The 25,139-nt window shown below is 44.0% G+C and overlaps 1 protein-coding gene across 5 annotated transcripts in view; it reads right to left on the bottom strand.

Annotated features, from left to right (window-relative positions):
- PISD (phosphatidylserine decarboxylase) overlaps nt 1–25,139 on the bottom strand; it is a 51,107-nt gene that overhangs the window by 12,166 nt on the left and 13,802 nt on the right. For 3 of the 5 annotated variants that reach the window (XM_036074591.2, XM_036074593.2, XM_078060749.1), the window contains one exon: nt 17,429–17,604. In XM_036074591.2, the coding sequence (XP_035930484.1) occupies nt 17,429–17,604 (176 nt within the window). Of the gene's footprint in view, nt 1–798; nt 814–17,428; nt 17,605–25,139 lie in introns of those variants that run through there. The other 2 variants (XM_036074596.2, XM_078060750.1) reach the window with 2 other exon arrangements.

Raw genomic sequence — 25,139 nt, 5'->3', positions numbered from 1 at the left:
CTACTTCTCATTCCCTGGGGGCCAGGAGAGGCCTCCTGAGGAAGACCAGTAATGGCTGGTCTCACGGCTGGCGCAAGAAGCCATGGGCAAGTTAGCAGCCTCGCAAAAGTCTGGACAAAGAGCCAGGACAAGCATGACGTGGCCTCAGGAGATCTCTTCCTCTGAAGGCTTCTCCCAGCCCTGCCAAATTGCCCCCTCAAATGCGCAAATGTTTCTTAGCAGTCCCACCAGCAGCTCCTGGAAGAGGGGGCCCAGAGGAGGGGCGGTCTGCAGCATGATAAAGGAAAGTGATCGGTGGCAGAACAGCCTAGCAGACAGTGCCCCAGAGGGCCCTGAAGGTGTCTGCGTCAGCCACCCTGGACTCCTTCCAGCCCCAGAGCTCAGCTTTCTCTTTTTCTCATCTTCTTCGGGCAGAGTCCTGGGCTCTTCCACACACTGCTGCTCAAAGCCTCAAGGAGGCAGGTAGTCCCCAAGTGCTGAGTGGTACAGGCACAGAGCTGTCCCTGGGCTGGCGGAGGCAGGGAAGAGGCAAAGGATGGAGAAGGGGGGCCTGGGGCTGGGCTGGGCTGAGCGACCTGGGGGAGTGGCTGCCACAGTTCCTCCCAGGTAGGGGCCCCGAAGCCCCTGATACACCCTTCTGCCTTTGAATGAGCCCAAGATTCTCTGAAGACAGAGCTGGGGTGTAAACTGTACGTGAGCGGGTGAGGGGACTGACTTCCCTGCCAACTTGACTGCGCACTTCAACATCCACATTTCCTCAACACCTATTAGGTAAGAAGTAAAACAGTCTAGACATACCTCAGAGATACTGCAGGTTTGGTTCCAGCCTACTGCAACAAAGCAAACATCAAAATAAAGCAAATCAAATGAATTTTTTGATTTCCCAGTGCATATAAAAGTTATGTTTACGCTATGCTACATATTAGTATATTAAATATGCAATAGCATTATGTCTAAAAAACCAATGTACATGGGGTGCCCGGATGGCTCAGTGGGTTAAGCGTCTGCCTTCAGCTCAGGTCATGATCTTGGGATCCTGGGATTGAGCCCCACAGCGGGCTCCCCGCTCAGTGGGGAGTCTGCTTCTCCCTCTCCCTCTGCCTCTACCCCTCCTGGCTCGTGCTCTCGCTCTCAAATAAATAAATAAAATCTTAAAAAAAAAAAAGCAATGTATGTAATTAAAAAATATTGCTAAAAAATGTCAGCCATCATCTGAGCTTTCAGCAAGCTGCAGTCACTGATCACAGATCACCGTAACAAATATAATAATGAAAACGTTTGAAATATTGCAAGCATTACCAAAATATGACACAGGGGCACAAAGTGAGCAAACGCTGTTGGAAAAATGGCACTGACAGACCTGCTGGACGCAGGGCTGCCACCAACCTCCTATTTGTAAAAAGAACGCAATTATCTTTGAAGCGCAATAAAGCAAACTGCAATAAAATGAGGTGTGCCTTTATGTACTGAATCTCTACTCCCTGCCAGCATGGGACGAGGTATTTACACATACATCCTTCTCATTTAACAACCTTATGAGGAAGTTAATAGCAGCCTGTTTACAGAGAAGAAGAATAAAAGCTATAATAATTATATAAAGTTGTAAAAAGTGCAGACCATGTTCAATACTGTCCAGGGTGGTCACGGACACCACAGCACAGAGGGGCATGCCGAGTGCCGGCCAGTGGGGCTCCGGCGGATGGGCAGGAGCAAGGACACGGGGTGATGTGTGGGCACAGGCTGATCTGTCCTCATTCCTTTTCACAAACTGGAATGCTGCACCATACATTTTTAAGGTTCTAAACTAAGGCTGGAAATAAGAAAACAGTGCTAATGCAGGGAGTGAGCATAGATGCGGGCCCAGCTGCTCCTGACTGAGGCCTATTGTCTACGCTGCTGGTCCCTGAACGCCTCAGACCTTGCCACAAGCCCCATGGCCAGGCCAAAACCGAACAACAAAGCCAAGTTGTTGTTATGCTCGGATACAAACTAAAATATTTAGAGTTGAAGTTTCATAATGACTGCAACGTACTTTCAAATGGGTCAGAGAAAAATTAAAAAAAATATATATATGTATATATATACACACACAGACAAAGCAGATATAAGACATTAACTATTCAATCAAGAGGTGTGTATGTGGGTGTGACTCTATTCTCTCAATTTTTCTACTCTGTTCAAAAATGTTCACAGTATAAGAGCTGGAAGAGTTTGCTTTAAACCACAGAAAATTCTCTAAATTCTGTTACTGGGGAGAAAATCCCAAGACCACATTCCACACACAGAGCTTCTCCGGCTCTTAGGCGAGGCACAACAGCCAGGCCTGCTCTCGGCACCCACAGCTGGGGCTTTGCACAGAGGGGCTCAGGACCGAACCACTCCGCGAACCACGCCGCCGGGGATATTCAGCACCCCCAAGGGCCCGGCTCCAGGCTGGGGACAGCCCTTCGAACCTGACAGGAGGGGCCAGCTGCCAATCACACAGGCCCACCCCTCTCCGTGGAGTCAGGTCAGAGGCGGCAGGAAGAGGGACAGGAGGACTGCGTCCTCCCCAAAGGGCCCACCATGTCCATCAGGCCAGTTTTCCCACCACACGCATCTCTGTCCTCAGGTCTGGTAGTCAAGGAAGAAAGGACACCTTGGAAACGTTAGAGACCGCAGGGGGTCTGTCACCGGATGTCATCCTGCATGGAGCTCAGATCACCTAGGTGTTCCCAGGAAACCCCGGAGTCGGCAGGCTGCACAGCTGTGCGCTACCGGCCCACACACCTGACATCCGACGTCACTGCTAACTCTAGGTTTACAGATGCGACACACCTTCCACCCCCCTTGTTAAGAAGTGCCTGTGAAGGTTTTGGTTCCCTTTTTGACAATGAGGACACAAAAACAGCGTATCTGGAATCACAACGGCCACACAAACTGAGAACGCGTGACAGCTCCAGGCACACCTGGCTGGCTTCTATCCCCTGTGCCGTTCACTCAAAGCCAGCTCTCTGCACAGACCTGTGTCAACCACCCTCCTTTCTAAGGCCAAACACCAGGCCTGGGCAGCCTAACTGACAGACACTTTGACCACAAACCCAGAGCTTTTCCAGGACATCCTGGAAAGAAACTCCTGGAAGCAGCTGTACTCCCAGCACTCTGCCTACCTTGGCTCCTGCTCTAAGGGCCGGGTGTCTTCGTGGTTTGACAAGGCTGGGAGCCCTGTTTCTGGAGGAGCATAGATTCCCTGCTCCATGCCATTCCGTGTAAATGTTAAATTTACAAATACTCTGAGCCAGTATAAACAGAGAACGAGAAAAATGCTGAAGTCGACTTGCATTTAAAGAAAAGCAAGTTACAACTTGAATTAGCATACCAGAGTCTAGCTGTTCCCTGTTTTTTCCACAGCTCTATGTGAAGAGCTACTCCACCCCTCCATCTGCTCAAGTCAGAAATCCTGAATCCTTTCCCACCTCCCCCCATCCAATCCCTTAGTGCGTCCTGTCCACTCTCCCCTCAAAACACACCCAGAATCGAGTCCTTCCCCCAGCCCCAGCTCCCACTCTGACCCAAGCCACCACCTTCTCTTGCTGGGATACCATCAGAGCCCCCCCAGCCCCCCTGCCTCCATCCCAGCCCTCCCGCAATGCATCTCCACAGCAGCCAGAGCGACCAAATCAGAACATGGATCACCCAACCCTCACTCAGAGGACAGGACGGGAGTCTGCCTTCCTCTCTGCCCTCTGCATCTCCAGCCACAAGGGCTCAAGCACCCTCTGTCCATCTCAAGACTGTGCCTGGACTGCTCTCCTCTCAGCTGCCCCTTGGCTCACCCCTCTGCTCCTTCAGTCGCCATTCAGGTGATACTGAGAGATACACCTTCCTTCCTTCCCTGAATCCCTCTACCCTAGCCCAGACATCTGTGCCCATCACCTCTTTAAGCCTTCTCCATAGCATTTCAACCACTGGACATGTCCATGTGTCCATTTGTTTCTTCTTTGTCTCACCCACTTAAGGGAAGATCTCTGAGGACAGAAGCTCTGGTTCTACTCACTAGTGGATCCCCAGGATCTTAGCAGGGCCTGGCGTATAGATGGAACACAAAGATTTGTTAAACGAATGAGTGAATACAAAGGGAATCATGTTTGTCTATGACAACTTTTGTTTTGTTAATACCCAGTGTAGTTCATGTACTCAACAATGCCAACTACAAATGGGTACAATAGTTTTAGAAGCCACACACATACCACAAACCGTGGTAAGCATCCATACCCTTTCAGAGAGCAATTCTATACCTAGGCATTTGCCCTAATGAAAAAGCCAATGTGCGAAGATGTGCTCTACGACACAATTCACAATGGCAAAATCTACTGGTGCACCACGATCCACTGTGGTAGCACCGAGCCACTTAGAGTACTTTCATGCAGCCTTGCAGAATCATCACATTTAGCAATGCATATAGGTAAAAAGGCATGACACAAAATAGGTATCATCACTTACAGAGAGACAGTTAAGTGAATGTATGAAAAATAAAGCCCAAGAGTATGCACTCACAGTCATATAGTGGGAAGAAGAGGGAATCATGACTGTCCTCCCTGTTTTCCAACATTCTCTCATAGTGTTATAATCTCTGTCATTTAAAAGAGAAGGAGAGGGTTGCCTGGGTGACTCAGCTGGTTAAGGAACCGACTCTTGATTTTGGCTCAGATCATATCTCAGAGTCATGAGATCGAGCCCCACATCAGGCTCCACACTGAGCATGGAGCCCGTTTAAGATTCTCTCTTCCTCTCCCTCTGCCCCCCAATTCGCACTTGCTCTCTCTCTAAAATAAAACGAAATAAAATAAAATAGGAGATAGATTTCCACGAGGGTACCATGGCCATCCAACGGGAAAAGGACAGTCTTTCCAACAAATGGTGCTGAGAAAACTGATAACCACATGCAAAAGAATGAAGTTGGACCTTTACCTTACACCATTAAAAAACACCTTAACTCAAAATGTAGCAAAAACCTAAACATAAGACCTAAAATTTTTCTTAGAAGAAAACAGGAAAAAAATCTTCATAATATTGGATTCAGCAATGACTTCTTGGATAGGACACCAAAAACAAAGGCAATAAATGTAAAAATAAACTAAACTTCATCAAAATTAAAAACTTTTGTCTATCAAAACATACTATTAAGAGAGTGAACATACGGGCGCCTGAGTGGCTCAGATGGTTAAGCGTCTGCCTTCGGCTCAGGTCATGATCTCAGGGTCCTGGGATTGAGTCCCGCATCGGGCTCCCTGCTCCTTGGGAGCCTGCTTCTCCCTCTGCCTCTCTCTGTCTCTAATGAATAAATAAATAAAATCTTTAAAAAAAAAAAAAAAGAGTGAACATACAATCTACAGGAGAAAATATCTGCAGATACATATATCTGGTAAGGGTCTAATATCCAGAATATACAAAGAACTCCTATAACTCAACAACAAAAAACAAACCACCCAATGTAAAAATGAGCAAAGGACTTGAATAAACAAACATTTCTTCAAAGAAGCTATAGGGCGCCTGGGTGGCTCAGTCGTTAAGTGTCTGCCTTCCGCTCAGGTCATGATCCCAGGGTCCTGGGATCGAGTCCCGCCCACATCGGGCTCCCTGCTCGGCAGGAAGCCTGCTTCTCCCTCTCCCACTCCCCCTGCTTGTGTTCCTGCTCTCGCTCGCTCTCTCTCTCTGTCAAATAAATAAATAAAATCTTTAATAAAAAAAAACAAAAAACAAAGAAGCTATATAAATAGTCAATAAGCACATGAAAAAGATGTACATCATTAATCATTAGGGAATGCAAATCAAAACAACACTGAGATTCCACCTCACAGCCATTAAAATAACTATCATCAAAAGTAAGTGTTGGTGAGGATGTGGAGAAACTGGAATCCTCCTGCACTGCTAGTGGAAATGTAAAACGGTACGGCCACTGTGGGAAAGTTTGGCAATCCCTCTGAAAGTTAAAAACTTGGGCGCCTGGGTGGCTCAGATGGTTAAGCGTCTCCCTCTGGCTCAGGTCATGATCCCAGGGTCCTGGGATCGAGTCCCGCATCAGGCTCCTTGCTGCTTGGGAGCCTACTTCTCCCTCTGCCTCTCTCTCTCTCTCTCATGAATAAATAAAATCCTTAAAAAAAATAAAAATAAAAGTTGAACACTTATTACCATATGATTCAGCAATTCTACTCCTAGGTATATACCCAAAATAGCTGAGAGCAATGACTCAAGCAGGTAATTGTATACCCAGTGTTCAGAGCAGCACTATTCACAATAGCCAACAACCCAGTGGAAACAACCCACTATCTATCAACAGATGAATGGATAAACAAAATGTAGTATTCATCCATACAATGGAAAATTATTCAACCTTAAAAAGAAATGAAATTCCGATAGATGCTACAACACGATATCTCTTGAAAAATATAGGGCAAATGTTGTATGATTCCACTTATATGAAGTACCTAGAATAGGCAAATTCACAGAGACAGAAACGGTGGTGACTAAGGGCTGTGGAGGCTGGGGGCAGGAGAAAAAAACAGCAGTATTGTTTAGTGAGTACAAAGTTTCTGTTTGGGACAATGAAAAAGTTCTAGAAATAGACAGAGGTAATGGAAACATATTATGAATGTACTTAATACCAGTGAACTGTGTACACTAAGAAGTGGTTAAAATGGTAAATTTTATGTTTGTCTCCCACCCAAATTCATATGTTGAAGTCCTAACTCTCAGAGTGAAGGCATCTGGAGGTGGGGCCTCTGGGAGATAATTAGGTCATGAGGTCAGAGCCCTTCTGATTCGATTAGTGCCTTTAAAAGAAGACACACAGGAGAGCTTGTTCTCTCTCTGTGGCACGTGAGGACACAGTCTACAAGCCATGAAGAGGGCTCTCATCAGAACCTGACCATGCTACCACCCTGATCTCAGACTTCCCAGCACCCAAAACGGTGAGAGAGTAAATTTCTACTGTTTAAACCACTCCAGTCCATGGTATTTTGTTATGGCAGGCTGAGCTGAGACAGTCCAGTTTATTATAAGAATAAAAAAAAAAAAAAAAAGAGAGAGAGAATGAAGAGACCAAGACTGTGGGTAAGCACAGAACACCATAATATTTTGGAATGGTTTCTGTGAGGAGAGGAAAAGAGGGTGCCATTAGTCAGAAAAAACAGCAAAATGACTCAGGAGAAGGTGAGGAGAAGGGAAAGATGCCAGAGAGGTTTGGGGAGAGCACATGTACCAACACAAAGACAGACAGACAGACAGACAGACAGACACACACACACACACACACACACACACACACACACACGGTAGAGGCTATGAGGACACACAGTGCACAATAGAAGCAAGGTGAGAAAGGGTGATCTCCACGGCCCTCTCCTCGAGCTGCAGTCCCCAGAGATTATGGATCATCAGTTTCATGTTAATGTGACCTCTGACCTCTCCCTTCCTCCCAAAACTTCTCTCAGCCAGTGAGGAAAACGAAATCACGGGTAACACAAGTAAAGGGCGTGCTGGATGGCTGCAGCATAGGGATGGAATGGGGCTCTGGCTGAACTCAAAGCACAGGGGCAGAAGGACAGCCAGTGCCTTATCACTGCAGCAAAGGGGCACGAGAGCCTCCTAAAGGGTGGTGACAGCTTCTATAAGCAGTCATTATTTTGTCAAAAATATGTATTTGTTCATTCATTTGAGCAAAACATATTTCTCATAAATAATTGGTCGTGGTTCCTGGCTCACAGCTCCCAAAACCCTTGGAATTTCCTGAGTGACAAATGGGAGCATCTTTTGTTATACTGTGTGGTCTTTTGTCCTCAGCTCCTACAATCACTTTACAGCCATAAAGGTGAAATGGGTGTCTTGTTATTCATAACAACTCCCTTTCCATCACTACTGGATTTATGTTAATGAGGTGACTTTTGGAAATCCTGTAAGGATAGGGAACCGACCACAAAAGAAGAGGGGGAATTTTCAGTCCCACCCCCTGACCTGAGGTTGGGCGGGGGGAGAGGAGAGGGACTGGAGGATGAATCAATTACCATTGACCAATGGTTTAATTAATCACTCATGCCTGTGTAATGAAGCCTCCATAAAAACCCCAAAAGATGGGGTTCAGAGTGCTTCCAGGCTGGGGAACCAGAAGGCTTCTATGTGCCACTGTGCATAGCCCCAAACTCCATGAGAACAGAAGTTCCTTTGTTCGGGACCTCAACCTAGGTATCTCTTTATCTGGCTGTTGATTGGTATCCTTTAATATCCTTTGTAATAAACTGGTAATCTAGCAAGTAAAATGTTTCTCTGAGCCCTGTGAGCTGCTTTAGCAAATTAGCTGAACCTAAGAAGAAGGTTGTGGAAACCTGTGATTTACAGCCATTCTATCAGAAGCACCTGGACTTGCGACTGGCATCTGAAGGGAGTTAGGGAGTCAGTCTTGTAGGACTGAGTTCTTAACCTGTAACTCAAAGAGGGGGTGGTTGGAACCTCCAATCGATAGCCAGTCAGTCAGAGACACAAGTGACAACTTTTGATGGCATCTGAAGGGGGGGAATGACGACAGTCTTGTAGGACTTTAGCCCTTAACTTGTAAAATCTGATGCGATCTCTGGGCAGGCCATGTCAGAAGTGAGTTAAATTGTAGGACACCCGGTTGGTATCAAGAGCACTGCTTGTTGGTGTAGTGAAACACAACCCCGCACCCCACAAGCACACACATTGGAATTGGTTCTAGAACCCTTTAAGGATAAAAACAAACCCCTCCAAGTGTCTCTGCTGAAATGAGTTCTGCTTATTTGTAATGAAACCAAGTGACTACGTCAATAAAGAGCTAGGTTCTCTAAGGTGGAGAACCAGAAAGGAAGGAGCTATGCAGAGAAGTCCATAAGGGGCACCTGGGTGGCTCGTTGGTTAAGCGTCTCCCTTCAGCTCAGGTCATGATCCTGGGGTCCTGGGATCGAGCCCCACATCCTTGCTCCGTGGGGAGCCTGCTTCTCCCTGCTGCTTCCCCTGCTTGTGCTCTCTCTCTCTCAAATAAATAAAATCTTTAAAAAAAAAAAAACAAAGGACAAGAGCTCCATAAATCTACAGAGGGGTTCTGTGGAGTCTCTGGCTTGGCTGAGGAACAAGCCATGTGTATCTAGGGTTAAATTCCATGAGACTCACAAAGAATGATCAGAGAGCTGTAAGCTAAACAATTCCCAGAGCTCACACAGGACAGGAGACATTGGCATTTCAACCAGCTAGATGGAAAGTACTCACTGAATACTCCCAGCATTTAGGAGACTGCCCAGAAGGGTCATAGTTTAGTACAGCTGTAGGGCTACACTAGTCCACAGTAAAGGCTATTGTAAATTTATCCTAACAAAGCATCAAAACAAGCCTAAACGGATCAAAGTGATCCACAAATAACGTTAACTGCCTACTAGAATAAAATCTATCAGTGTTTGATGGAAAACAACAAAATCCGGCATTCAACGAAGTAAAGCTCACAATGTATAGCACTGAATCAAAATCACTAAACATGTGAAGAAGGAACAACCAGGAAGGGGGAAAAATCGTCAACAGAAGGAGACCCAGAAACAACGGAGGATGATGAAATTTGGAAATTGAGACAGCTATATAAACAAGCACAATATGCTCCAGGACTTGTAGGAAAATGAGCCTAATGAGAGAAAGAGAAGACATAAAAAAGAACCACTTCTAAAATGGAACTTCTAAAATGAAAAGTAGTAAATCTACAATGAAAATCTCTACCAAAAAGCTCCCAGAATAAGTGAATTTAGCAAAATCACAGAAATTCTCATATATTGCTAATGGGAATACAAAGTTATTAAAAATAGTTTTGTAGTTTCTTATGAAGTTAAATATACACCTACCTATGACCAAATAATTGTGCTTTTAGGTATTTACACAAGGGAAATGAAAAAAAAAATGCCCGTATAAAGACATACACAAATAGTCAAAAGCTGCAAACAACCCAAATGTCCACCAAAAGAAGAAGAATTAAAAATAATTTGGGCTATATCCACCCAGTAAGGTACTAGTCAGCAATAAAAAGGAATGAAATCCCATAAATACAATAACATGGATGGATCTCCACTTCATGCTGTGAAATAAACCACATAAACAAGAGTATATCCCATTCATTAAAATTTCTTAAAAGACAAATCTAATTCATAGTGACAGAAAGCAGATCAGTGATTGCCTTGGAAGCATGGCTGGATACTGACTACAAAGAGGCACATGTTCCCTATCTTGAGTGTGGTAGTGATTGCACAGGTATATATATTTATTAAAAAGCCCCAATAAACTGACATATAAATGAATGGAACAGAATAGAGTCCAGAAATAAACCCACACTTACACAGTCGATTCATCTACAATAAAAGGAAGTAAGAATATATAATGGAGAAAAGACCATCTCTTTAAATAGTGCTCGGAAAACTACACAGCCATATGCAAAAGAATGAAATCAGTCCACTTGATCACACCGTATACAAAATTAAACTCAAAATGAATTAAAGTCCTAAAGGTAAGACCTGAAGCCATAAAACTCCTAAAAGAAAACACAGGCATAAACTCTTAGATGTTGATCTTGGCAATATTTTTTTGAATCAGTCTCCTCAGGCCAGGGCAACAAAAAGCAAAATTAAACAATTGGGACTACATCAAACTAAAAAGCTTTTGCATAGCAAAGGAAACCATCAAAAGAAAAGGCAACCTACTGAATGGGAGAAGATATTTGCAAATGATACATCTGATAAGGGGTTAATATCCAAAATACATAAAGAATTCTTACAACTCAACACCCAAAAAATCAATTAAAAAATGGGCAGAAATTAACATCATTAATCATCAGGGACATGCAAATCAAAACCACAACTCGGCATTACCTCACACCTGTCAGAATGGCTAGTATCAGAAAGATAAGAAATAATAAGTATTGGCAAGGATGTGGAAAAAAGGGAACCCTCATGCACTACTGGTGGAAATGTAAATTGGTGCAGTCACTGTGGAAATAAGTCTGAGGATTCCTCAAATAATTAAAAATAGAACTGCCATACAACCCAGCAATTACACTCCTGGGTATTTATCTGAAGAAAACAAAAATACTAATTCAAAAAGATACACGCACCCCTATGTTCACTGCAGCAGTATTTACAATAACCAAGATACGGCTTCCATAGGAACACCTAAGTGTCCACAGATAAATAACAGATAAAGAAGATGTAGTGTAAACACACAGTGAAATCTTATTCAGCCACAAAAAAGAATGAAACCTTGCCATTTGTGACAACATGGATGCACATGCAAGGTACCATGCTAAGTGAAATAAAGACAAATACTGTACGATTTCACTTATATGTAGAATCTAAAAAACAGAAGAAAGCAAAACAGAAACAGACTGTGGCACTTGGGTGGCTCAGTCGGTTGAACATCTGACTTCGGCTCAGGTTATGAACTCGGGGTCCTGGGATCAAGTCCCGCACCCGGCTCCTGGCTCAGCGGGAAGTCGGCTTGTCCCTCTCCCTCTCCCCCTCCCCCACTTGTGCACGCGTGCACTCTCGTTCTCTCTCTCTCAAAATCTTAAAAAAAATTTTAAAAACAACAGAAACAGACTTATAAATACAGAGAACAAAATGGTGGTTGCCAGAGGATAGGGAACTTGGGGGATAGGTGCAATAGGTGAAGGGAATTAAGAGGTACAAACTTCCAATAATAAAATAAGTAAGTCATGGGGATGTAAAGTACAGCCTAGGGAACACAGTCAATAATGTAATAATTTTGTATGGTGACAGATGGTAACTTATCAGGTGCTCATTTTGTAATGTACATAAATGTCAAAGCATGCTGTACATCTGAAACTAATATAATATTGTATGTCAACTATATTTCAATTAAAAAACCAACAATGAGGGGCACCTGGGTGGCTCAGTCGTTAAGCACCTGCCTTCGGCTCAGGTCATGATCCCAGGGTCCTGGGATTCAGCCCTGCACTGGGCTCCCTGCTCCGCGGGAAGCTCGCCTCTCCCTCTCCCACTCCCCCTGCTTGTGTTCCCTCTCTTGCTGTGTCTCTCTCTGTCATATAAATAAATAAAATCTTTAAAAAAAAAAAACAACACAACGAGGGGCACCTGGGTGGCTCGTTCAGTTAAACGTCTGCCTTTGGCTCAGATCATGATCCCAGAGTCCCAGGATGGAGCCCCACATTGCGCTCCCTGCTCAGCGGGAAGTCTGCTTCTTCCTCTCCCTCTGCCCCTCCCCCTGCTCGTGCTCTGTCTCTTTCTCAAATACATCTTTAAAAAAAATTTAAGAATAAAAAAATTAAATAAAATTAAAAAGCAACAATGAACTGTTTAAAAGGGTATGTTTTACTGTATGGAAATACCTCAGTAAAGTTACCTCAAAAAATTAAATCATCAGGGCGCCTGGGTGGCTCAGTCAGTTAAGAACCTGCCTTCTACTCAGGTCATGATCCCAGGGTCCTGGGATCGAGCCCCACATTGGGCTCCCTGCTCAGTGGGGAGCCTGCTTCTCCCTCTCCTGCTCCCCCTGCTTGTGCTCTCTCTCTCTGTCAAATAAAAATCTTAAAAAAAAAAAAAACTTAAATCATCACAGCAGCATTATTTACAATGGCCAAGACATGGAAACAACCTAAATGTCCAACAGATAAACAAATGTGTGTATATATGTATATACGTACATACATACAATAGAATACTATTATTCAGCCAGAAAAAATGAGGAAATCCTACACTTGCAAGAACATGGATGAACCCTGAAGGCATTATGCTAAGTGAATTAAGTCAGAGAAAGACAAATACTGCATGATTTCATTTATATGTGGAATCTAAAAAACCAAATAAAAGGTAAAAAAAAAAGAAAGAAAAAACAAAACTCGGAGGAAAAGAGATCAGACTCGAGGGAGTGGGGGGAGACAGGGAATTGGAAGGTCAAAAAGTACAAACTTCAGTTATAAGAGAAAGAAGTACGAGGGATGGACTGTACAACATGACTCCTGTAGCTAGCATGGCTGTCTACCACACAGGAAAATAAAGCGAGGTGATCCTGAGTTCTCATCACAGGAGAAAATATTTTTCTTTGCTCCTTTCTTCTTTTTTTAAAATTGTATCTACAGAGATGATGGATGTTAGCTGAAACTATTCTGGCAATCATTTCACAATATATGTAAATCAAACCATCATGCTTGATACCTTAAACTTACATAGCGATGTATGTCAATTATTTCTCAATAAAACTGAAAAAAATTAAATCACCTTTGAATAGCCAAAAAATATGTAAGTAGAGACATTCTGCAAAGATACACTAATGTTAAAAATGCTTGTCTGAGGGGCGCCTGGGTGGCTCAGTCGTTAAGCGTCCGCCTTCGGCTCAGGTCATGATCCCAGGGTCCTGGGATTGAGCCCTGCATCGGGCTCCCTGCTCAGCAGGAAGCCTGCTTCTCCCTCCCCCACTCCCCCTGCTTGTGTTCCCTCTCTCGCTGTGTCTCTCTCTGTCAGATAAATAAATAAAATTTTAAAAATAAATAAATAAATAAAAATGCTTGTCTGCTTCTGGAGAGTGGAAATGGGATTAGTAGAAGGGGCAGAGAGTGGAAGACCTCTTTATATGTAAAACCCTTCGTTAGTATTTGAATTTGTACATGATTGTGTTTTATTTAAAAATTTTAAAACTATCTCATTTAAAATAAAAATTAACAATACTTATTCCTAAATACCCAAAAGCCTGGAAGGGCCAAGTTCCCCAAAATGCGAACTGTGGTTTCCTGTGCGCTGTAGGACCCTGGGTCACCACTATTTTGTCATATTTTGTAACGCTTTCTAATTTTTAAAAAATGAACATTTAATCTTTATAAGTAGATAAATGACAAAGCTATTTCCCCACTGGGGAAAGTGATGCCATATATACATAAAGAGAGAAAGATCAGAGCTGCGGGAACCTGGATGCTTCTGAACACTCTCAACTGGCTACTAACTTTGCTGCTAGTTACAGAATTCCCCTCATCCCATCAAGCAAACACATAGGTTTCATTTCTACTCAGCCAACTGCATGAGCTTTTTTCCCTACCATGAAAAGAACATGACTCTTAGAGCAGGCAAAGATCTTAGAAACATTTTCTTAAATGTATAAAAACAGAACCCAGTGGGTGCCCGGGTGGCTCAGTCAATTAAGCATCTGCCTTCAGCTCAGGTCATGATCTTGGGGTCCTGGAATCGAATCCCACATCAGTCTCCCTATTCCCCGCTACTCATGATCTCTCTCTCACTCTCAAATAAATAAATAAAATCTTTAAAAAAAGAAAGAAAGAAAGAACCCAGGAAGATGAAACAACTCGCCCAGGTGCTGTAGCTGAGCTCAAGTCTTACACCATGTCCGACACCCACCTCCCCGGTGCCCCTCTGCGAGAGCTGTGCCCTCTCCCTACATCCCCGAGTGGAACTTGCAGTGAGTGAGGTGGAACAGATTTTGGAGATTATGAAGTTCTTCTATACTGTTGGGAAGGGAAGTGAAGGGGGAAGGGAAGGGGGAGGGGAGGGAAAGCAAGGAAGGGAGGAGGGGAGGGAGGAAGGGAGGGAGGGAGGGAGGGAGAAAAGGAGGGAGGAAGGAAGGAAGGAGAGGAAGGAAGGAAGGGCTTAAACTGAAATAAAGGAAAGATATGGGTATAACTCCTTAAAGAGCCCCAGGGCCTCATCTCGGAATAAGTACCAGCCTGTCCTCTTTCAAACTCTAGAGATGCCAGACTTGACCCAGGGATATGAAGAGATTATATTCCAGCAAAATTACCAGCAGAAGTTTTCATTTGCCACTTAAAATCAGAGCCCTGAAGGAAACCTTACAGTCATCTGCCCACGGTTCCTAAATCTGGCTTAACATCAGAATCACTGAAGGGACTTTTTAAAAACAAAGATCTTGAGCCTTGCCCAAACTTTCTAAATCTCCAGGGGTGAAATCAAAGAATCCATAGTTTTTGTTTTGTTTTTTTAAAGAGATTTTATTTATTTGACAGAGAGAGACACAGAGAGAGAGGGAACACAAGCAGGGGAAGTGGGAGGAGAAGCAGGCTTCCCGCGAAGCAGGGAGCCCGATGCGGGGCTCAATCCCAGGACCCTGGAATCATGACCTGAGCCGAAGGCAGACGCTTAACGACTGAGCCACCCAGGCGTCCCAGAATCCATAGTTTTTAAAGCTCCCCAACAATTCTGATGAGCGACCAGATGATTTTTCATGAGATGACAGTGATTAAGTGGGGCAGGGGAGGGACTAGGATCTGGTCTGCGACTGCCAGTCAGCACTCTCCCTTCTCATGACCTGTTACCTCTCCTGAAATCCTACAATGTCTACCTGGAGTCCAGACCATTTCCCCTTCATAAAGTGAAATGCTGGCATACTGCCTGGAAATCCAGCAGTCCTGTGGCCATTTTACTCAACCAAAAGAACAGTATCTAACTGAAACCCAGCTCTTAACCAACAGGGGCTTCAGATTTCACGCTGCGCTGGGCCACTCCGATCCAGTGTTCTGTCACTGTCTAGGCCCTAGAATTTATAAGCCAATCAACCCTGTCCTCTTTACAAATGGTCATCTTTCAGGTATTGACTCCTACATGGCAGTAATCCTAATTATAGAAATGGTGAATGCTAAAACAATACTACTGACATTGGTCTTTTATGATTTTGGAAGTCACAGATTTCTTCCAAATGTAGGTTCTATTGGAAGACCTTTGAAATGGGTGGGAATTTGCTGAAAGCATGTGAACTCGTCACGGGGTGACTCAGCCTGCAAACGTGTGGGGTCAGAGAGAAGCCACCTTGGGTCTAACACTTGAGTGGGGTCATATGATCACAGTCTAACAAGTACTTTATTAGCCTAAAGGAAAAGGCATATTTACAGAGGAAACCACCAATGTCATGGGAAATAGAGTACAGCAAATTTTAAAAAGTGTGACTCACATACTACACAATAATCCTTCACCAAAAGGATTTTGTCATATACTACCAGAAAACAAAAAGCCTTTTTTCTTTCTTGGTCTGAGGTTACTATAAAGTCCAAGATGTATGAACAGGCCAAAAAAAAGGGTAGGTATACATAGACAAGCAAAAAGGTATCTGGGGGCGGCTGGGTGGCTCAGTCAGTTAAGTGGCTGCCTTCGGCTCAGGTGGGATTGAGCCCAGCGTTGGGCTCCCTGCTCAGGGGAGAGCCTGCTTCTCCCTCCCCCTCTGCCTGCCTCTCTGCCTACTTGTGCTATCTCTCTGTCAAATAAATAAATAAAATCTTTAAAAAAGTATCTCTTAGGGTAATAGCCACATCTGGATCTGTATGGCCAGTCACAGTTTTACAGGACTGTTGGAAATCAGATGAAATCTTTACACTGGATTCTACTGGAGGAAGAGGGTCAAAACCAAAATTCAAAATAGGATTTTGGGAGGAAGCCTGTAATGTAGCATGTAATGCCAATGCCAACAAATATTCCTAGATCAACTATGCTAGAGCTAGAAGGAATCTCAGATGGGTTCCAATCCAACCCGCCTTATAGTTGTTTATACTATTTATAGCATAGTCACACAGAGGACCAGACAGCAAGTGACATGTTCAAGTTCACACAGCTATTGAGGGACATGGTTGGGACTCGCCTTCAGGACCGACATGCCCTGGCCACAGGATTCAGCTGAGCTGGATTACTGATACGGAGAGGTTCATGAAGAAACCCAAACACATCATTCCAAATTCCATAAAGTCTCTTTCACCTCCCCCCTCCTTTTGCCCAGGCTATGAGATCTATTGATATTTCAGATTCTTCAACTGTTACACTATGGCTGAAAAGAAGGCATTTTTTAAATTTACACCTTAATATTCCAATTTCAACATTTACTGAATGTCTACTCTGAGTTAGGTATCATCCTGGGCCACTGGAGCACAACTGAATAAGACAGTTCATTGTACGTCACACATGGTTCAATAACATCCAAGCCTGCCCCTACTGTGTGGCCCTGTTGTGGGGGAAGCATTTTGAGCAATAACAACAAAGCAATTTGATTATTTCAGTCTGGTTCCTGGTAAGAACTTATCCACATCACAGAAGTCCAACCGTTTCAGCTTATCCTCAGACAGAGCAGGGCATGAACGACTAGGATGCCAGCCCCAACACGAGGCATGAACTCTGAGGATTTCAACAGCAGGTAATTGCTTCTCAGAGGCCTTGGGGAGACCAGGGGTAGGTCTGGACGCAGAAAGGAAGCCCAGCATGACGCCAAAGGCACAATGTCTGTAGCTGGCCAAAAACCCACTGGAGACATGAGCTCCAAAAAAGCACATTTCATTTTTTCAAACATTTCAATTTTGGGGCAATTTAAAAAAGTGACAGACAGTTGTGCTAAATGAGAACTCAAGGTGGTTCCACCTTTGTCCTACCTCCCAGTGACCAGCAAGTTTGGGTGGGATCTCCAACCCCAGCTTCTCCAGCTCTCGCTCCCTGTACTTCTCATACTGCCGGTAACCCGCATACCCGCCACCTGTCACCAACAGAACGGGCAGGGGACGCAGCAGAGACAAGGTTCGAGCAGGGGCAGTGTGGACTCTTCTGGCATCTGTAACAAAAAACCAGGAAAATTCTGAGATTAGGAGAAGGGACAGGGATGAGTCATGCAAACAGCACTAAAACGAGGTCCAGGAAACATCAGTGCATCTTTGATAGGCAGGTGCAACCTTAAGTCACTATTAAGACCCTTCTGTCTCCAAATTCTCCCAATAAGTAAGGGACAAACATTTTTTAAAATTTTTTTTAGATTTTATTTATTTGACAGGGACAGAGAGAGAGAACAAGCAGGGGAAGCAGTTGAGGGAGAGGGAGAAGCAGACTCTCCACGGAGCAGGGAGCCCGATGCGGGGCTCAATCCCAGGACCCCGGGATCCTGACCCTAGCAGAAGGCAGACGCTTAACGACTGAGCCACCCAGGCACCCAAGGGACAAGCAGCTTTCCCATGAAACTACAATGCACCTCAACTGCCATCACAGCCAGAGAATTTAAGACGAAAACACTGACTGAATCACAAAGAGGTCAAGAAACTGATCAAGGTTGCCAGGCTGGCTACCACCAGGTCCAGGATTGGGAATCAGGCACCATTTCTCACCCAGGACTCTCTGACCTTACTTTTACAATCCAGACCCAATTCTGACTAGGCACTAGTATACTCAAATGCAAACTCCCATAAGCTCTTACAATTCAGTAATAAAAAAGACAACCCATTTTAAAAAATATACACAGGACCTGAACAGACATTTCTCCAAAGAGGATATACAAATGGCCAGTAAGCACGTGAAAAGATACTCAACATCTATTATGGGCTGAACTGTGTTCCCCCAGAATTCACATGCTGAGTCCTAGCTCTCAGTACCCAGAATGTGACCTTACTTGGATATAGGGTCTCTAGAGAAGTCAACAAGATAGGGGTGCCTGGATGGCTCAGTCGTTAAGCATCTGCCTTCGGCTCAGGTCCCTGGGATCAAGTCCCACATCAGGCTCCCTGCTAGCGGGAAGCCTGCTTCTCCCTCTCCCACTCCCCCTGCTTGTGTTCCTGCTCTTGCTATCTCTCTCTGTCAAATAAATAAATAAAGTCTTAAAAAAAAAAGTAAACAAGATAAAATATGGTTATCGTGGTGGGCCCTAATCCGGTATGACTGGTGTCCTTACGAAAAGGGAAAACTTGGAGACAGACATGCTTATGAAGAGAACGCTGTGTGCAGATGAAGGCAGAGATCAGGATGATGCTTCTATGAGCCAAAGATTGCCAGCAAACCATTAGGAGCTAGACCAGAGGCATGGAACAGATTCTCCCTCCTAGCCCTCAGGAGGAAGCAGCCCTGTGACACCTTGATCTCAGGCCTCTAGTCTCCAACCTGAGTACGTTTCTACTACTTAAGCCACTCAGTCTGTGGTACTTTGTTAGAGCAGCCACAGCAAACCAATACAACATCATTAGCAATCAGGGAAATGCAAATCAAAACCACAGTGAGGGACCACTTCATACCCACTAGGATGGTTACAATCAAAAAGACAAGTATTGGCAAGGATGTAGAGAAAGTAGAACACTCATACACTGCTGGTGGGATTGCAAAATGGGCCAGCCACTTTGTAGAACAGTTTGTCAGTTCCTCAAAATGTTATACATAAAATTACAATTATGACCCAGCAATTCTACTAGGGATATTTCTGAGAGAAATGAAACCTACACCTACACAAAAACTTATACAAGAATGTTCAATAGCAGCCAAAAACTAGAAACAACCCAAATGTCCATCAACTGGGGAATGGATAAATAAAATGTGGTGTGCCCATACAATGGAATATTATTTGATGATACAAAGGAATGAAGTACTGACACATGATACAACATGAACCCTGAAAACATGATGTGAAAGAAGCCAGCCACAAAAGGCCGCATATTGTAGGATTTCATTCACATGAAGCGTACAGTACAGGAAACATACTATAGAGACATAAAGTAGATTAGTGGTTGCCAGGGGCTGGGGGGAGGGAGTGATGGGGAGTGATAGTTTAATGAGTCAAGTGTTGTTACTAGCTTGGGGAGGGGGGGAAGAATGAAAATGTTCTAAAACAAATAGTGGTGATGGTTGCACAATTCTGAATATACTAAAAACCACTAAATTGCACTTTTAAAAGATGAATTTTATGGTATGTGGATTATATCTCAAAAATGCTGTTATCAAAACAAAACCTCAAGACCTGAATCCCCAGGACCCCCTTTTTTTTTTTTTTTAAAGATTTTATTTATTTATTTATTTGAGAGAGAGAGAGAGAGAGAAACAGCATGAAAGGGGAGAGGGTCAGAGGGAGAAGCAGGCTCCCCGCCGAGCCGGGAGCCCAATGTGGGACTCGATCCCAGGACTCCGGGACCATGACCTGAGCCGAAGGCAGTCACTTAACCAACTGAGCCACCCAGGCGCCCATTCCCCAGGATCCTATACAAAACCAGGGCATACCCTTCTTACTGCCTCTGACTTCCAATGGGAGGAAACCCCCCTGCTCCCGAAATCACCAGCCCCCCACCACATTCTGGGTGTTGCTATTTCTTCTATTAATGAGCAAGTGTGGATGTCATCAATCTCTTTCATCTTCTAATTATTCCTAATGAACCATTACTACTTCACAACTAAATATTTTACCTCTGACCAAGTAAGACTGACCACAAAGCAACTTTTTTTTCCTCTTTCTGAAATACCTGGTGACAAGAGATCTGTTGTACCCTCCTCATTGCAGTGAGCCACCATCCTAGACTGACTAGTCACGCTCTACTGAATGCTGCTGGCCACATTACCCTTTCTTCGATTACATGTCTCGCCTTCTCAAAGGCTTACTTTGCCTCTCCAAAAAGAAGTAGTAAGTAGAGACAGCCCTCCACTATTGACCACCTCCCTGCTGGGCCTGTCACCTTATAAAAGCACAGCTTCTCTGCAGATCCAAGATTATGTCTCAATTTCTGAGGCTCCCCTTCTTTCCTTCATGTGATTCCCACGTGTTCCGGCTCGCAAGTCCTTAAGTAGCGCCCAGATGTGCTGCTATTAAATACCAGAGTAAACGTTTCGTTCTCACTCTCATTAACCAATCTGTTTTATTCCCGAGGTACTTTCGCTGGACAGTTCAAAATGGCTTCTGGTATAATCGAATAAAAAGGATATCTAGATAGGGGCGGAGCAAGATGGCGGAGGAGTAGGAGACCTGGATTTCGTCTGGTCCCAGGAATTCAGCTGGACAGGGGTCAAACAATTCCGAACACCTACGAACTCAACAGAAAACTCTCTGAACAGAAAAGCGACCACTTTCTGGAAAGTAGGACGTGCGCAGAAGTGAATCCGAGGCGATATTCGGGAGGATAGACAGCGGGGGAGGGGGCCTCCATCACCGGCCGTTCTAGCAAGTGATAGAGCCACGGAGCACAAAATCGGAACTTTTATAAGTCGGTTCTGCTGAAGGACGTCACTCCAGTGGCTAAGCGGGGGGGTGGAACCCTCGCGGGACAGTGTGGTCTCAGGACCCTCGGGGTCACAGGAAGACCGGGGGTGCCTGAGTGTGGCAGAGCTCCCAGGGATTGGAGCGGGGAAGCCGGCTGCAGAGACGGAGCCGAGGCGCGGGCTCTCAGCTTGGGGTTGTCATAAACCGTGATCCGGGGCACAGTCGGGCCACTGCTCCTCCAGCAGGGACCCAACAAGCGGCAGATCCGGGGAGACTCCCCTTCCTCCCCCCGGAGGAGCGGCGCGGGAGCGCACCGCAGGGATCCGCTGCGTTTGGAGACTCCACACGGGGTCGGGTGCCAGAGATAGAAACGCTCGGTCACAGGCCGGGTGAGCACGGAGTGCGGCCAGAGACCGGGGAGACGGGAGTAACTGACGGCCTTTCTCTGGGGGCACACTGAGGAGCAGGGCCCCGAGTTCTCGGCTCCTCCGCGACGGAGACTGGGAGGCCGCCATTTTCACTCTCGGCCTCCAAAGCTGTACGGAAAGCTTGCAGGGAACAAAAGCTCCGAGAGCAAACCCGAGCAGATTACTTAGCCCCGACCGGGCAGGGGCGGGGCAATTCCGCCTCCGGCAAAGACATTTGGGAACCACGGCAACAGGCCCCTCCCCCAGAAGATCGGCAAGACCAGCCAGCCAAGACCAAGTTTACCGATCAATGAGAACGGCAGAACTCCAGCGCTAGGGGAATACTGCACATAGAATCCATGGCTTTTTTTTACCATGATTCTTTAGTCTTTCAAAGCTAATTTTTTTTTAACTTTTTTTTTTTTTGAATTTTTCTTTTTCCCTTTTTCAACCAACATCTTATCAACCCCTTTTTAAAAAAACATTTTTAGAGCCATATTCTATCCCTTCATAGTAGTTACCCTTATTTTTGGCATATATATATAAGTTGTTCTCTCTTTAAAATTTTGAGATACAGTTTCTTCTAACAGATCAAAATATACCCTAAATCTCTAGTGTATGGCTTTGTTCTAGTCTCCTGCCTGATCATATTCTCTCCCTTTTTTTTTTTTAAATCCTCTTCTTTCTTTTTTCAAACAACTTATCAATTCCTTTTATAAAATTTATAATTTTCATCTTTACAGTCATATTCCATCCCTTCATCATATCAACCCTTATTTTTGTACATATATAAATTTTTCTTTCTTTAAAATTTTGGGAGGCACTTTCTTCTAACAGACCAAAATACACCCAAAATCTAGTGTGTGGCACTGATCTATGCACCAGCCTGATCATATTTGATCATATTCTGTTTTTTTTGTTTTGTTCTGCTTTGTTTTTATCTTTTTCTTTTTTTTTTATTTTTCTTTTTTCATTCTTTCCCTTTCTTTTTCCCTGGTTTCAGGTCTTTTCTGATTTGTTTAGAGTATATTTTCTGGGGACGTTGTTACCCTGTTAGCATTTTGTTCTCTCATTCATCTATTCTCCTTTGGACAAAATGACAAGATGGAAAAAATCACCTCAACAAAAAGAACAAGAGGCAGTACTGACTGCCAGGGACCTACTCAATACGGACATTAGTACGATGTCAGACCTAGAGTTCAGAATCATGATTTTAAAGATACTAGCTGGGCTTGAAAAAAAGCATGGAAGTTATTAGAGAAACTCTCTCTGGAGAAATAAAAGAACTAAAATCTAACCAAGTCGAAATCAAAAAGGCTATTAATGAGGTGCAATCAAAAATGGGGGCGCTAACTGCTAGGATAAATGAGGCAGAAGAGAGAATCAGTGAGATAGAAGACCAAATGATGGAAAATAAAGAAGCTGAGAAAAAGAGAGATAAACAACTACTGGATCAAGAGGGCAGAATTCGAGAGATAAGCGATACCATAAGACGAAACAACATTAGAATAATTGGGATCCCAGAAGAAGAGAGGAGCATAAGGTATATTGGAGCAAATTATAGCAGAGAACTTCCCTAATTTGGGGAAGGAAACAGGCATCAAAATCCAGGAGGCACAGAGAACCCCGCTCAAAATCAATAAAAATAGGTCAACACCCCCACATCTAATAGTAAAACTTACGAGTCTCAGAGACAAAGAGAAAATCCTGAAAGCAGCTCAGGAGAAGAGATATGTAACCTACAATGGTAGAAACATTAGATTGGCAACAGACCTATCCACAGAGACCTGTGGGAAAGGACTGGCAGGATATATTCACAGCACTAAATGAGAAAAATATGCAGCCAAGAATACTATATCCAGCTAGGCTGTCATTGAAAATAGAAGGAGAGAGGGCGCCTGGGTGGCTCAGTTGGTTAAGCGACTGCCTTCGGCTCAGGTCATGATCCTGGAGTCCCAGGATCGAGTCCCGCATCGGGCTCCTTGCTCTGCGAGGAGTCTGCTTCTCCCTCTGACCCTCCCCCCCTCATGCTCTCTCTCTCTCTCTCAAATAAATAAATAAAATCTTTAAAAAAAAAAAAAAAAGAAAAGAAAATAGAAGGAGAGATAAAAAGCTTCCAGGACAAAGAAAAACTAAAGGAATTTGCAAACACGAAACCAGCCCTACAAGAAATATTGAAAGGGGTCCTCTAAGCAAAGAGAGAGCCTAAAAGCAACATAGACCAGAAAGGAACACAGACAATATACAGTAACAGTCACCTTACAGGCAATACAATGGCGCTAAATTCATATCTTTCAATAGTTACCCTGAATGTAAATGGGCTAAATGCCCCAATCAAAAGACACGGGCTATCAGATTGGATTAAAAAACAAGACCCATCAATATGCTGTCTGCAAGAGACTCATTTTAGACCCAAAGACACCCCCAGATTGAAAGTGAGGAGGTGGAAAACCATTTACCATGCTAATGGACACCAAAGAAAGCTGGGGTGGCAATCCTTATATCAGACAAAATAGATTTTAAACCAAAGACTGTAATAAGAGATGAGGAAGGATACTATATCCTACTTAAAGGGTCTATCCAACAAGAAGATCTAACAATTGTAAATATCTATGCCCCTAACATGGGAGCAGCCAATTATATAAGGCAATTAATAACAAAAGCAAAGAAACACATTGACAACAATACAATAATAGTCGGGGACTTTAACACCCCCCTCACTGACATGGACAGATCATCTAAGCAAAAGATCAACAAGGAAATAAAGACTTTAAATGACACACTGGATCAAATGGACTTCACAGACATATTCAGAACATTCCATCCCAAAGCAACGGAATACACATTCTTCTCTAGTGCCCATGGAACATTCTCCAGAATAGATCACATCCTAGGTCACAAATCAGGTCTCAACCGGTACCAAAAGATTGGGATCGGGGCGCCTGGGTGGCTCAGTCGTTAAGCGTCTGCCTTCGGCTCAGGTCATGATCCCAGGGTCCTGGGATCGAGCCCCGCATCGGGCTCCCTGTTAGCGGGAAGCCTGCTTCTCCCTCTCCCACTCCCGCTGCTTGTGTTCCCTCTCTCGCTGTGTCTCTCTCTGTCAAAAAAATAAATAAAATCTTTAAAAAAAAAAAAAAAAAAAAAAAGACTGGGATCATTCCCTGCATATTTTCAGACCACAATGCTTTGAAACTAGAACTCAATCACAAGAAGAAAGTCGGAAAGAACTCAAATACATGGAGGCTAAAGAACATCCTACTAAAGAATGAGTGGGTCAACCAGGAAATTAAAGAAGAATTAAAAAAATTCCTGGAAACCAATGAAAATGAAAACACAACTGTTCAAAATCTTTGGGATGCAGCAAAGGCAGTCCTAAGAGGAAAGTATATAGCAATACAAGCCTTTCTCAAGAAACAAGAAAGGTCTCAAATACACAACCTAACCCTACACCTAAAGGAGCTAGAGAAAAAACAGCAAATAAAGCCTAAATCCAGCAGGAGAAGAGAAATAATAAAGATCAGAGCAGAAATCAATGAAACAGAAACTAAAAGAACAGTAGAACAGATCAACGAAACTAGGAGCTGGTTCTTTGAAAGAATTAACAAGATTGATAAACCCCTGGCCAGACTTATCAAAAAGAAAAGAGAAATGACCCAAATCAACAAAATCATGAATGAAAGAGGAGAGATCACGACCAACACCAAAGAAATACAAACAATTATAAGAACATATTATGAGCAACTC

The sequence above is a fragment of the Halichoerus grypus genome, chromosome 13 (genome assembly GCF_964656455.1).
Source record: "Halichoerus grypus chromosome 13, mHalGry1.hap1.1, whole genome shotgun sequence".
Lineage (NCBI taxonomy): Eukaryota > Metazoa > Chordata > Mammalia > Carnivora > Phocidae > Halichoerus > Halichoerus grypus.
Note: the sequence above shows the minus strand (reverse complement) of the source record. Positions and strands in the feature narration are given on the sequence as shown.